The sequence below is a fragment of the Porites lutea genome, chromosome 10, assembly GCF_958299795.1.
Source record: "Porites lutea chromosome 10, jaPorLute2.1, whole genome shotgun sequence".
NCBI classification, from domain to species: Eukaryota; Metazoa; Cnidaria; class Anthozoa; order Scleractinia; family Poritidae; genus Porites; species Porites lutea.
In genome coordinates, this window is record NC_133210.1 from 6,587,368 (window position 1) to 6,602,962 (window position 15,595).

At 38.6% G+C, this 15,595-nt stretch overlaps 1 protein-coding gene and 2 long non-coding RNA genes across 3 annotated transcripts in view; all 3 read left to right on the plus strand.

Moving 5' to 3' along the window:
- Positions 1–15,595, plus strand: part of LOC140950873 (uncharacterized) — a 373,771-nt gene that overhangs the window by 61,366 nt on the left and 296,810 nt on the right. The window lies entirely within an intron of this gene.
- On the plus strand, positions 2,115–5,100 carry LOC140950723 (uncharacterized). Its single transcript, XR_012167206.1, has 3 exons — positions 2,115–2,204; positions 4,015–4,122; positions 4,969–5,100. It is a non-coding gene; the product is annotated as an uncharacterized lncRNA (long non-coding RNA).
- Positions 5,360–12,132, plus strand: LOC140950670 (uncharacterized). The gene is made up of 4 exons (XM_073399918.1): positions 5,360–5,366; positions 5,787–6,031; positions 9,290–9,377; positions 10,161–12,132. The coding sequence occupies exons 1-4, from the start codon at positions 5,360–5,362 to the stop codon at positions 11,189–11,191; spliced, it is 1,371 nt and encodes a 456-aa protein (XP_073256019.1). The 3' UTR covers positions 11,192–12,132.

The window sequence follows — 15,595 nt, forward strand, 5'->3', positions numbered from 1 at the left end:
CTGTCTTCCATTACTCCCTTTATTTGACTCTCAGTAACAAGGACACCTTTCCTTCCCTAACCCCTACCCCTTTCGACGCTTCGCAGGCTATTATTACATGTCTAGTGCAACCATCGGGAGCCTGAACGCAACGGTAAATGGAGATTTTAATTATTGCATGATTCACTGTTTTCTAAACAACGTATCCATGTGTTACCCCACAACTTTTTACTTTTATTTTATGCGAAAAAAAAATTAACATGCCGAGAAATGTGAATTTTTTATGGTGCTCCAATCAAGTAACAGGTCTGATATATTTTTTTGGCGATCGATTATTTACTTGTTACCATCTGTCAATTCACTACGTTCTGAGCAATCAATCAACTTTGGAGCTAGTTATGAAAGCGGAAAATTTCAAGGGAAATAAAATTCTAGCAGTAATTGAGTATATTAATAGAACGCGATCGAAGATCGGAAGAACTGCACAGAAAAAAGAGACTTATCCACTTAAATTACAAATCATGACGAGGAGCGTGAAAAGAAACCAAAAGATACAACTCGGGGGGGGGGGGGGGGGGCGAGGTACTTTAGGAATTTCTGGGTGGGGATGTGCCGCTGGGACCCTGGAACCCTTAACCTATAACAGAGCCAGTTCAGCTAAATTTTGCTACCCTAGACTAGAGTATAAACCTCCCCAAATCCCTCCTATCCTAGAGTAGCTGTTTTCCTAGTCTAGATAAAATCTTCAACCAACTGCTCAGTTTCCTGAAAAATGATCCCTTCTTCTAGACCCAAATGTGCTGATTTATATACCCTATCCTAGAGTAAACTGCTTGAAAGCCATACCCTTCACAGCGGCACATACCTACATAGCCCATATATGGCAGTACCCCCCGGGGTACAACTAAAACTAGGAAAACAGCTTTATGGCTCCGTGGGTTTGTAAACTATCTTGATAGCTAAAAGCCTTAACGCTAGAGAAGTACCAACAGAACTTAGCGATCTTTTCATAGAATTACGGAAAAAGAGTAATTGAAAGACAAACAATACCATTTGAGGCAAGCTAAATAAATCAGTCGAGCAAATATATTTCAATTTAGAGACAACACAGATGTTACATTACAACTTCCTAAAACATTTCCTCAATTATGCTAACACACGTACGAATTTTTAGGAATAGGATATTTGAAACAAAAATTTGGGCAAAAGCGAAATGTAAAATCAATCCCCCTGGTTAAAATTTTGACTCGTATAGACCGTTACTACAGTTGTAACTTATCCACTTGCGAAATTGTTGAGTAAGAGATTCATAAAAGGTGGCGAATTTCGAAACCTTTACTATAGATAGAACAGTGATAGAAGAAATGCCTGATGACTTTCTGACCAAATTCGGACTAGAAAACAACTCTAACTGCGCATTCTGTGGCGATGAAAAAGAAGGGCTTGTCCACCTTTTCTAGTTCTGCCCTAAGATCTCCTTTTCTAGAGTTTATTAATATTATTAAAATTGCAGAACTTGAGAGAAAGACATGCTTAGGTAAACAACATGGTGGCAAAAGCATCACGTACGCACTTAGAGCCTCCGCGTGTACGCATTTAGCAACACGTACGCATAAAACTTTATTTTACCTGTAAATATTGGCATCAATTTATAATGGCGTGGATCGTGGAAAACAACGGACGACAGTTGTGGTTTGAGTGGTGATAAACAGTCAGTAAAGCCATTGTGCGACGTCTTACCTCGACAAATATTTTAGTTTACATGTACTGATGACGCAACGTCCCTGCTGCCCCGATGTTGCTTAATCGCAAAAAATAAATAAATAAAAATTCGAGGAACACGTAGTTTTAAGATTCGAACTTGAGAGCACTTGTCGATGTAAACTTTTATGTCAATGTCCAAAACCAACTTCCATGTTTGAAAACCTCACGCCAAATTTTAGCTTATTTGTTACGAAGGCTATTTGTGAAAGGATTAAGCTCCTACTACGGGCTTGATAATTAAGTTAGTGTTTATTTTTCTTTAAAGTACCTCAGTCGCCATCAGAATACGAACTAAACACCTTTGTTTGTACTTTTTGTCAATGAATGACATAAAAAAGGCAAACAGTGTGCGCTGTCGTTTTTCGCAGATTCGAAGATGGATGCTACGAAGACAATGATCACCGTTCTATTTATAATGTTCCCAATGCTGATAAAAGTACAGCAGGCTCTAAATCTTCAAGGTAATATAGCATATGATCATGAAAATCGGTACAAAAAAATTCAAATTGTAGACGTTCACATCAATTCCAATTCGGACGCATTGAGTGCAGCCTCCCTGTTTAAACCACTTTGCATGGTTGACTGGTCATTGTGTACATGCAAGGTGCTCTCTGAAGCCATGCATTGAATGCTCCCCTGGAGCTCTCTGTGAAAGCCCCTGGGCCCAGTTGTTCGAAGGCCGATTAGCGCTTAACCCGGGGTTTAAATCTAACCCGAGTTTCTTTCTCTTGTTTTCAAAAGCATTTTCTCGGATAATTTCTCTGTTATTTTTAGAGTCTCCAATCATCAACTTGTAGACAAAAGGAATTAAAACTGAAATGCTTTCCAAGCTTTCACAACTGAATTCAAATATCGCACTAACCTTGGGTTATCTTAACCCAGCTTTGAACTACTCGGCCCTGGTTTCTATGAAGCCCATTTGATCGCGTTGCGGGCACATTTGCACCGAAATTGTTGGATCTTTGCTTGTCATCATAAAAAATGATGAACAGGAAAGATGTTAAGCACTGGTATAATGAATTTTGTATAATGTTAACATTTATCTTTTTGTTTTCAATAATTTATCAAAGGAGTGTTCTTTTCTAAAAAAATGTTATTGTAAAGTCGTCGTAAAAGGAATTGCGGGATAGTTGTAGTTGTAATGTTGAAGGGTTTTAAGAAGATCGGCGGCGATCTAGTCTTCTAATTTTATTTATATATATCATAGAGATCATAGTTACAGGTGAATTACTTAGTAGGATTAGTATATGGAAATTTTAATGGCCCAAAATTCTTGCCATAATTTCCCTGAAAAAAGCTTTAAAATTCTTTTAGAAATGTCTAAAATTCTCAAAAAAAAAACTCTCTAAAATTCCCAAAAGTTCTCAAAAAAATTTCGTTTTTATACCAAGGGCACCTTTTGCTGAATAACCGCTGGTTAGTTATAGTATACATGACTGATGATAAACCGCTCGGTTGGTTTTGCTCAATGGACAGTGCTCTAGACACTGCTGTAGCATGCGAGCGGAATGAGCCCTCTCTTGGTTAGTAGGAGTACAAAAAATCCTTTTGTCCACGTTTTTGTCTGTGAAATGTAGCCGAAATTTTGGCTGAATGTTCAAATTGCTCTAGTTTTTTCTAAAATTCCTGAGATTTTCTAAAACTCTTTTTGATGCCTAAGATCTCCCCCCAAAAATCCGGAATTATCTAGCTAAGCCTAAAGCTACCAGATATTGAAATTTCTATTTTTACCTTGGGCAGAATGTTAAAATTCCAAGAATTGACCTGCTGAATCAGAGTTTTCAATCTTTGCCTCGCCTGCGAATACAGCCGTCTCCCCTTTCTCCTTGCCGCTAAAGCCGTTTCGCGGGAGAGACGTCTGCGCTTCAACGATGGAAATTCCATACTGATGACGTTGAATCAGTCCAGAATCTGTTCAGGAGCTCTGATTGCTCAACTTAGTAATCATATTCTTGCAGCTATTGTTTACGAATGACAAAATGTAAACGTGATGAATTAACTACAGAACGTTATCATTCGTGGAATATATTATTTTTTAGAAGAAGCCTGAGCTTGCTGCTGCTCGTTAGCAGAAGAACTCAAAACTTTATGATAAAACGGGACAAACTTTAACTCGAACACATTTACAACTGAAACTCCATGAGTACAAGATTAATTTTTTTAAAAAATGTTGAATTTTCAATATATATTCTTTATATCAATTTTTCTGCGCACCATGTAAATAACCATAACAACCCACAGTACGTAATAACTGCCAAGTAATTTTTGCAGACTACTCCAATTATATAAACCAAAAAAAGAACGAGATAAATGAGAAGCTGGAAAGAGCCAGGAAATCAATTGATGAATTTGTCATTGAAATTGAAGCCAGTTGTGAAGGTAGGTAGACTAATCTTTCTGGGAATAAAATTTTATTAAGTAAAACTCACTCTAAAGGACGAAACAGCTCTGATTAAAATTGGGTTAGTAAATGGTTTATCCAGGGTACTTACTTCCTGTTGGAGTAAGTTTCTCTATAGTTTCTTCAAAACACCTTTGAAAAAGGTCTGGAGAGTTGTATTGTCTGTAAGTCACACCACATATTACATTTTTCTTTTTAGCAAAAGGCATTTCAATCCGTAACGCTTGAAATGCTTTATTAGAGGTTTTTTCTATTGTAATTCATTTAATTTTTCATAAATAAACATTCCAACACCTCCAGAGGCAAGAGGTGTGGGAACGTATTCAAATTCATAGCCCTGAATTGTAAGTTAGCAAGCGGGATTTGAACTGGTAACTTTAGTTTTGGACACTCCGATAAGTAAGTGGTAAAAGATTAGGCGGAGAAACAAGACAGCAAGACTGAAGACCCAGCGTGATACAACGCCAAAAAGCGAGAGTCATCGAGACTGAAAATATAACAGTCTAAAATGAACCGGTTCAAGTAGCATTTCTAGCCGATTCAGAAGACTTGAATGACAATTTTTCCCGGTGGAGTTTGTTCCCAGACACCGCTTGCATGATAATCGGCTTTTTAAAGCCTATCAACAAAGGCACTTTGGAGCAGGGTTAAAGGGCGGGAAGGCTGATTACTAAACACCTTTGCTCCGAAGTGCCTTTGTTAATTGCCCCTACTAGGACTGTAGAACGCCTAAGATTTGTACGGCCAACTCGATCATATGAGCAGAAAAAGGCACAATTGATAACGTGAGCATTTATTTGTTTCTCTTCACTGTCTTCATCTAGAAGTGACATGCAACTTTGATATATCTTTGTGCGGTTTTGAGCAAGGCACAGATGACAAGTTTGACTGGACTCGACATAAAGGCAAGACACCTTCTCCCGGTACAGGACCTTCTTTTGATCACACCACTGGAGACATGACAGGTGAACTCTAAATTTGCGATCGTGCGGTAAAATCTAGAAACTTACTATGAGGCAGTCCTACTATTAGCAAAGAGAAATATAACATGTATTAAACTAATGTAAGAGCAGTCTGCTGCACATTTCACTTTTGTTATGAAAATATTGTTAGTTTTAATGTTGCAAGTTGTTCTACTTGATGCCACAACCACTTTCTTTGGTTTAATTGTCTTTTGTTAGTTATTTTAGCTGCTTTCGTATTTATCTCTTGAAAATGTCAGGCGAGAATATCTAATTTCGTGCCACTTAGTACAATGAGACGTTGCAGTCACTCTTTTCATCGGGGGGGGGGGGGGGGGGGGCTATGTTCATGTCTTGTAGCGTTTCCTGTTTCTCTCAATTCCCGAAAGAAGGACTTCTTAGCAACTTTTTTTTAAGAAGGCACCCTACTTTGATCATTCTCATCGTTTAGTCAGTGAGGGTCATCTTTTTAAAGTCACATGGAAACTTTTTTAGTGCGCTCTCGGATAGGTTATTTTTTTTCTCTTCTCGCTATCCGTACACCCAGTTGTATCCCCTTGTAAGTTATAGACGTGTATATATCTTGTCAACAAAAAAAATAGATGATGTAGCAAAATTGGATAGTCCGCACTGTCTGGTTAAGTATTTGTTACTCTATGTTGATCTTCATCTCTTTAAAGGTTATTTCATGTACATAGAAGCATCCAGTCCACGAAAACGAGAAGATAATGCAAAATTGTACAGTCCTCCTCTTGCATTCCCAGGGCACATGTGTCTTGAATTCTATTACCATATGTCTGGTGCAGCTATTGGAAGCCTGAAAGTCACCATAAACGAAAAAGTAGTGTTCTCTAGAAGCGGTGATAGAGAAGACAAGTGGTATAAAGCCAGTATAAATGTATCAGCTATTGTGGGATTGCATAGGGTAATAAGCTTTATCTTTTATCTCTCTTAATCTAACTGAGCCGAGATCCTCAACGATGGGAAAACGGTGTCCACTGAAGGTAGTAATAGAGGAAGTTAAAAAGACACTAGGAATATTTGAGCATATCTTTTTTATTTGGCTTTGGAGTCTAAGCATGTTCCGAATCTTACTTTAGTCATGAATTTCCTTTTTTTTGTACTTGTCAGTTAAAAAGAAAACGAAATTAGTTGACTCGATCGATCGACTGCTACTATTGTCAGACTGCATCTTCAGCTGCATCTTACCATTAGCTTTAATTTGACACTGTTAAGTATATATATCATTCCATAATAACATTTTGTCACTACAGTCGAACCTCTTTAATACGGACACCGAACGGACAGAGCGACTTGTCCGTATTAAAGAGGTGTTCGTATAAAAAAGGTCATTACGATGACGTCACTTTTATGACTGCACTTACAGTTAGTGTTGAGTAGTAGTCATTTAAGTTAATCAATTAGCAATTCCCAGTACAAAGACTCTGTTTTTCAGTAGCATTCAACTTTGTACATATCAGCGACGTACGTACATTCGTAGACAAATCACTGTTTCAAAACGAAACGAGCTACAGCGCAATGCTGCATCTAAAAAGTTGTAACGTAAAGCACAATTCTGAAAGAGTCTTTCGCTATTTTGTAAGTGCAATAAACAGTAACTATAGAGTACGAAATGTAATAGAAAAGATCTTTATGCGATCTGTAGTTATTCAAGATTTAAAAAAGTCGGTTACGTTCCTCTGTACACCTTTTTGCAAATCGTTCTTTGATATACAGCGACTGGGCTTTTGAAGTCACCTTGCATAGCTTATCAGCCAGACGGGATTCACCCTTTGCAGATTCACCTGATCGGGATTCGGGATTCACCTGATCAGCGCAGTGTCCGTAATAAAGAGGTTAAGTTTATACCGATTTACTCTCTTGGGCCGAGATTTAGTGTCCATTGTCCGTATTAGAGAGAGTCCGTATTATAGAGGGTTTTTTTTCTTTTTAAGAAAATATAAAATTTTTTCTTTTTAAAAAAATATAAATTTTTTCGGGAAATTGGAAACTGTCCGTAATACAGAGGTGTCCGTACCGAGAGGTTTCACTGTAATTTCAGTACAACATACTTTCTCTTCAAGTCACGAACAGCGGCGCTTTCAGACTGATTACACCTTTCATAGAACAGTGCCGAATAAAGCAGTAAACGCCTACGTAGGATTATGCACATTTCGAGCCAGAGTTTGACTAATAGTCGCGGGTCGCGGGTCCAAAGTCGCGGTCGCGGGTCCAAAGTCGCGGTCGCGGGTCCAATGTCGCGGTCGTGGCTCCAATGTCGCGGTCGCGGGTCCAAAGTCGCGGTCGCGGGTCCAGTGTCGCGGCAGGGAAAAATGATTTGGGGTTCGAGGTAACAGCTGAGTGAAAACGGCTGATATGAACACAATATAAAGGGAAAAACTCTTTTTTATGCACGATACTCCACGGTTGCCAATTTACAGGTTACGGATGTTAGAGTCAACAAAATAATGTCTCAAGAAAAGACCTAAAAAAAAAAAGCTGGCCGACTTCTGTGTTCAACGCAAGTTTATTTTGTTTTCTTTCTATCGGGCCCAGTTATACTTATGCATAACAGTATCTGATAAAAAAGTTACCATAAATTACCATGCTTTTTTCTTGTCGATGAATTGCTCACAAATGCTTAGGGGTTCATTTACTGAAAAATATGCGATACACTTCATAGACTACAGATTATAAACGTTACAACAACTTAAAGCCTTTTTTAAAAAAAAGCGAACTCGGGTTCAAAAAGCTACGAGTCTGTCGGTAGAAGAAACGAGAACTCTTATATTTAACAAATGTTTTCGACAAAACTAAAAGAAAATGTAAACAGGCGCATGAAACTTCATTCAAGCGGTATTCAAGGCATGAATTTAATATGGAAACAAGTAATAATCCACAGAAAGGAGTCTGTTCCTCGAAGCAAGATTTTCTTTTTACAACTGAGACGGCAACCCGGAATGTTCAATATAACTTCTTGTTCTCTTCACCTAAATGGCAACCAGGACAACCTGACAATAGGAAGCCATTCAATGTGCGTCTCAGTCAAATCTTGAAAACATGCATCGTAAATAACCAAGTGAGTAAGTAGGTAAGGAAATAATAACGCCCGATATCATGAAGCTGAAAAAGAAAGTAAGCCAGACACTGAAAACGGTAAGTTATCAACTCCACCAGAGCTAAGAAAAGACAATAAATTAGGTAAGTAATTCCAGAGTCTTTGTCAGTAGAAAGAACTTGGATTCCGGATTTCAATCGTTAGTGGGAACAAACTCCTTTCTGTGGACAAGAGAGGATAAAGCTCGAGCTTTATCCCCTCTTGCTGTGGATTATTACTTGTTTCTATATTAAATTCATGCCTTGAATATCCACTTGAATGTACTTTACTGGCACTTAAAGCCCAACGTCTCTCCTCCTCTTTCCAGTTACTTGAGCAAAGAGTTTATTTTGGGAGTTCGCGACCAGGAAGTTTTTCAACAAGCGTTTTCTTTATTTTTGCCGAAAACATTTGTTAAAATTGAAACAGTTCTCGTTTCTTCTACCGACAGACTCGTAGCTTTTCGAGCCCGAGTTAGCCCTTTTTTTATAAAAGGTTTTAAGTTGTTGTAACGTATATGATTTATAGTCTATGAAGTATATCGCACATTTTTCAGTGAATGCACCCCTAAGAATTTGTCAGCAATTCATAGACAAGAAGAAAACAATGGCAACTCAGGGTAACATTTTTTATCAGATACTGTTATGCATAAGTACATTCAAAGCTGAATTTATAGATAACTGGGCCCGATAGAAAGAAAACAAAATGAACTTGCGGTGAACACAAAAGTCGGCCAGCTTTTTCTTTTACGTCTTTTCTTGAGACATTATTTTGTTGACTCTAACATCCGTAACCTGTAAATTGGCTACCGTAGAGTATCATGCATAAAAACGATTTTTTCCCTTCATATTTTTTTCATATCACTCGTTTTCATTTAGTTACCTCGAACCCCAAATCATTTTCCCCTGCCGCGACATTGGACCCGCGACCGCGACTTTGGACCCGCGACCGCGACTTTGGACCCGCAACCGCGACTGTGGACCCGCGACCGCGACTGTGGACCCGCGACCCGCGACTATTAGTCAAACTCTCCTTCCTATTACCCTGCAGTATCTAAATTATCAGAATTATTTTCTTTTACCACAGGTGACATTTGAAGGGGTAGTTGGCAACGATTACAGGGGTGACATAGCAATTGACGATTTCTCCTTGACAGCCGGGTCTTGTGCTTTTAGTAAGTAGTTTTGAAAAAGAAGTATCTTTGCAAAAGTAAACAAAAATTGTGGTGCCCTCTTTTTGTTAAGGAATACTTTATACTTGAGTTGTAGGTATTAACGTTTGTCTTTGGGGGCAACAAAAGATTTGCGTCGAAGGATAAAGACCAAGAAAAGGATTGAAACTTACTTGTTCAGATTCTTTCAATATGCCCCTGATAATAATTGTCGTTACAGCGCTCGTTTACTTTCCGCTTCCACGAATCAATAATGCGTCTTTTTAAGCCGCATCAACATACGTTCCTTGGCCTCAGCAGTGTTTTATTTCCTTTATACATGATTGTTTTTAACTTAGGGACGGACCATTAGAAAAGTTATGGGGGGGGGGGTTGGTGGGGAATTTTTGAGCCGCAGGAATTTGTTTTCGCTATGAAATTCTTTGTATGAATTTTTTTAGGCCGTAGCATGAATATTTTTTAGGGTTAATTGGCGTGCATGATTTTTTTTCATTTAATTTTTCCTTGCGCGGGGTGGCTAAGGTTAATTCCCTTTTAGCGCTCCAAGCGTTCAGATCGTGGGGACGGCGAGAGAGATATGAGCCAAAAAAAAAGGCAGTAAGGGGGGAGGGAGGCAGTCTAGTTATTGTATAATTCGCTATGATTTAGTTACATAGTAGACTCTTGACAGCCACTGATTACTAGTGATATTCGACTACAAACTTAGTTCGGTCCTTTTCCATTTCTGCAGTTCCAAAGAATGGATTATTTCGGTGCTGAATTGTGCTCTTTCGTTTCCTTATTCAGATTGTTGCAGTTATCACTTTGAAAAATACCAAGATTTACCAACCAGCTCAGCTCACGCTGTGGAACATTTCACCATCAATGGAAATCTGTTTCTCGCCTTCGCAAACTACAAAAGTGACATCGCCGGAAAATACAACACAGACTCTTTCATATACAAGTTCAACGATTCGACCAGGAAATTCTCTCCTTATCAGAACATAAGTACAAATGGAGGGCAAGACGTGGAATATTTCAAAATTTCTGATGAACATTACCTTGCTGTTGCTAATGGTTACAATGGAGTTACGCACAGACTGAACTCTGTTATTTATCGTTGGAATGGAAAATTGTTTGTCGCTTTTCAAAACTTTACTACGCAAGGAGCAAATGGCTTTAGTTTTTTCATAGCAGACAAAGAACCATTTCTTGCCGTATCAAATCTTTACCACGACGTTACAAATAGTATAAACTCTGTCATCTACAGGTGGAAAAACAAAAGGTTTGAACTCTTTCAGGAGGTAGCAACAGACGGAAGTAATAAAAGTGTCGCGTTTCTAATTAATGATGAAAGCTACATCGCTTTTGCCAATTACGTCAAAGATTCAGTCGTTTACAAGTGGTCAGGGAAAAGCTTCTTCAAACTACAGACTCTTCCGAAAGCAAATGATTTAAAATTCTTTAATATAAGTGATAATGCGTTTCTGACCATCTCCTCTCCAAACGAGAACCCGTTAATTTACGAGTGGAATGGCACTCAGTTTGGGTTTTACCTGATCTTTCTTAATGCTGCAGGGTGGGGCTTGCATCCATTTGTGACTTGTGGCCAAAACTTTCTAGGTTTGGCTGATCCGTACAACAAGGCAATGTCCCCGCTGTATATATATATGTTCTCTCATGGCCAGTTCACAACATTTCAAAAGATTTCCACCACTGGAGTGATGGATATAACGTCATTTGAACATAAGGGTCATACTTATCTGGCTATGGCTAATTCAGGGAATGATAACCAAAAGAACACTGAAAGCGCGCTTTACAAGTGGACCATAGATTAATTAATGGATTATAGTTTATGATGCAGTCTATACTAAGGGTAACTCTCGAGGAAGGTGCATGCGTAGGCTTTAATGGAGCAAGAACGCAACTGAAACTGCTATATAAAACAATTATTCACCGAAGTGGAGGTGGTTAGTGACCGAGGCCGCAAAGCGGCGACATCAAGAACCACCACTAGCCACCTACACTGAGGTGGGTAATTGTTTTAGTATATACTAAAACAGCGAGATGATGATTTGAACTCATTTACTGTTGCCAACGATTACAATTTTGGCGCGCAATGACCAAACCGCCGACAATTGAAACTTTTGAAGGCATTTGTTTAGCTCTTGCGGGGAAATTTCTTCAAAAGGAGTACTATCCACTGTTTTAGTATATACTAAATAGATTTAGCCAGACTTAACAGTGAAGCTTCCGTTTATATACTGATAATAATTATAAGAGGAACAATTGAACTTTCAACCAAAAAAGCTATGAATTAAAATTAGGTTTAAGAGCCCTCCTTCATACCTTGTAAGGGACGGATTGGTTGATTTAAGAAAAAAATCCTGCAATCCCACTTAAAATTTTGAAAAAAGCGTTTACAGCAAACACTATTTTGAATCAAGTTTGATCACGATAGTAGGGTTGGAAAATAATTCTTGCCAAGACTACATCGCAGTTGAAATCCCCAATGACTTTATGTGATGCTTTGTTCAACCAAATACGAAAATACTAAATAAACAAATAAACAAGCTTTTAATAGAACAGTTAACAATCTTGAGGCTGCCTTTCATTTTGTGGCGGTAGTAGAAGAACGCGAAATGTTAAGTAATAATAATGACAAATAATGACAAATTTCTTGATGCTAAGTTTTGACGGGAGAAGTCAGCTGTCAATATTTGACCAATCAGAGATTAAATTGGTCCTGGAACTCGAATAAAGACTTAACCAAGCTAATAAAAGCCTAAAGCCTTAAAAATTTATTTTTGAAAGTTTTTTTCGGTAAGTCAAAAACAAGGGCCTTGAAGATTTCTACCATTGCAGCTCCATTGCCAGAGTCTCCTCTCTTCCCCCCCCCCCCCCCCCCCCTCGCACAGTCTATACGCGTGGACAGGCCACAGCTGTTGTCATAACCAAAATTTTATATAGCAATAGGTCTACCGTTATTACAGTAGTGTCGATAAGGACTGGACTGGTAGGGTACAAAACAAAATAGCGTGGCTTTTTAATTATCGTAAGTCACTTATTGGCCATGGCACTGAAAGGTTAAAAAATCTTAGTATAGCTGAGTTATCACGCCTTTTAAAAAAGTTATAACTGCGTACCTTGGAAAAAATATATTATGTGCTAAATTAAACCCCCAGAGACGATACGTTAGACTGCTGTACACACGAGGGGGAGCAAAGAACGGTCTAAAACAGTCTTCACATCAGTGAGTAGGATTGTCAACCGGAATCATATGGGCCAGTATAACGCCAGTGTGTTATAACCCATGTAATGTAATTTATTATATGGCTACAATAGTACACGTGCTCCTGATTGGCTGCTAAGCGGGCATTATTTTTTTAAACAACCGGGCATTAGTAGCAAGGTGTCCAAGGTATAAACAAGCTGTGTTTAATTTGATAGTGGGCATCCTTATGAACAACCATCTTATTGTCAATTGAAAGGTATCCCCAGACCAGTGTCACATGATATGACGTGATTTTTTAAGTTGTTGGTTTTAATTGATCGCAGGCTCAGGTACATAATGAAAAGGCCATATAATAAATAATTTATAACCTCGTCCCTTAGGTTATAACAGGGAAGTCTCAGACTAAGGCCCTGATGTATTGACCGATCAAACGATTTACATAAATAACTATTGTAATTTCAACTTGAAATGAGAAATGCCAAAGGATGAAGCAAAGTGATGAGCGAAACAATGAGTCTAATCGTACTGTAACATCTCATATTCATGGTAGAAATTAGCATTATTTTATCACTTTTGCAAAGTATTAAGACAAAAGTGGAATATTGGTCTGCAACACAGTCGTTTTCTGTGACGTCACTCAACGCTCCTCCCCACAAAAAAATTGTGCATCCCTCTGCATTATCACCTCCAGTTTTTCGATCAGCTGAAAGAAACTGGGACGAGAGCAAGGGTCATCTTTTCAACAGTCAGTCCCTAACTCGTATCTATTGTGCATAATGTAGGTTTTCAGGGAAAATAATATCTATTTATAAACTTTAAGATGACAATGGTGAAGAAACGTATACGTCATCACAGCACATGTCTGGCCTTTTCATAGGATATCCACTGCCGTAGAGTCGATACGACTCTGTGTTGGTCAGCGTCGGATATGGCACGCCTCCTGATGATGGAGCGGGAGAAAAAAAATAATCAACAATTACTGAACGAGGTTGAGCAAAATATCGTGATCTGCCAGACAGCTCCCCTAAAAACGCCTGCGTGGGAGGCTAGACACTGGCAAATCACGCTATTTTGCGATAACCGAGTTCAATAATTGATTTATTATTCTGTCACTAAGCTTAATTTATTACAGAGTGCGATGGTCTGTTGCAGGAGCCCATCAAATCTGTTGTTACAATGTGCGACAGCTTTTTTTATTACAAAGTGCGACAAGTGTTATTACAGAGTTCGACAGGTATTACAAAGTGCAACAATTTTATTACAAAGTGTGACAGGTGTTACGAAGTGCTACGATTATTTCAAAGTGCAACAGAACAGGGGGACCCCATTAATTTGAAGTGAGGTACTTAGCTCCTATGGTGTCATAGTCTTTTATCTCTATCTCATTAAGATAAGGTCAAGTGCTACTTTAGGGTTTTAACCCGTTGCACGTGTTTTTTGAAATGATAAGCTTAGCACTACTCAGGAATGCAGTACCCCGCTGGTTTGGGAAGAATTTCTTCTAAATTTATGTCTTAAGACGGAACGTAGATGTTTTTTTGGCGAAGTTTCCACTTTTCACTCGCAATGTTTCCTCGGATAAATAAATAAATATCTAGACAAATTATTCGTCAAAATTCGTCTTCGGATTTATACTTAGACGAATTAATCCGTCTAGAAGGATAACTCGTCTCTAGTATAAATTCGGCCAATGATAGAATATGTTTGACCTATCGATCGTCTGCGGTTCTATCAATGTTTGTCTATGCTATTGACATTTGGACCAAATGTAATCACGGTAAATTATGCGAATTAAACCTCGCGTGTTCTTCGAACTCGCTTACACTACTTATTTTATAGTCATTATAATTAGTCGTATACGTTTAGACACATTCTCAATATTATATGACCGATTGAGTGAACTCCGTCAAAGGAACTCGTTTGTCATAATAAGATTTGCGCGATCTTTAAGCTCTTGGCTAACCCGGCGTTTCTTTAATCACTCGAAATATTTGAGTGGCGATGCCGTCTCAAAAACAGAAATCCACCTACCTTGCAGCCACATACATAGATTGCTGATACTGTACGTTTTCTTAGTTCACGGAGGGCTGAGATAGAAATGCGATTGATTTAACCAGCGATGAATTGCTGTTTCAAGTTGTCGCACGCGCGCAGTAATGGAGCGAAATGAATGTTTTTCCCGCTATAACTTATCTTTATTTTTATGGCAATGACGTGACATATTAACATCCCTCAGCTGAGAATAATTGCACTTTGACACCTGAAAGAGGTGAGTACCCCAACACCTTCGCTAATGTGCTTCGTTTGAATTATAACAGAATTCTAGGTCCCAAAAGTAAATATCGTGTGACGTCAACCCGTGGCTCCCTACTGATCCCTGAGCAGGTCAAAGCCCCTCATGCAACGTTAAAAAATAGTTCAGTATATCAGCAGCTCATTTCAATTTTAGCCTATCAAACTCACCCAAGCGAAAAAGACACATTGCTCTGAAAGATGTTGCTTAGCTTTTGCGTTTCGCCTCGCTGATCGCGTTCGAAGTTAAACACGACTCCCGAACACAATGATCCAATATTACTACATAGCAATTTGGCATCCAATCTGGCCATTTTAATCACAAAAAATTACCATAACAATTGAAAGACTTAACACAGCTGCTTTAAGGTCACTCAACCCAGTTTTTTTGGGGGGGTACCATTCTACTTTGAAGCTCTCTGGTATCCCCACCTTTACTTTTATCGTAAGTCTAACACATAGAATGGATAACATATAGATCAATCTACAATATAACATAAAATTTTTGGCGATCGGAGTAAATGTCACGTGGTTATAATGCCACGCCCCTTTGAGGTCTGAGTCGAAAATCTGCTGTTGCCGGCATTTTTTCGTGAAAATCTCTCGGCTACACATAGTGCGCATTAGTGCCTTGCGCTGAACAGAGTTTCACCAAAATCGCAAAGACCCAATTCGAGAAATTCAATGGTTTCCAAATTTGGGTCATAATTTATGC

Excerpts from the sequence above, each read along its gene's own strand:
- LOC140950670 (XM_073399918.1), top strand. Across the intron at positions 6,032-9,289 it reads CTATTGTGGGATTGCATAGG|GTGACATTTGAAGGGGTAGT; the intron begins GTAATAAGCTTT and ends CTTTTACCACAG. Across the intron at positions 9,378-10,160 it reads AGCCGGGTCTTGTGCTTTTA|ATTGTTGCAGTTATCACTTT; the intron begins GTAAGTAGTTTT and ends TTCCTTATTCAG.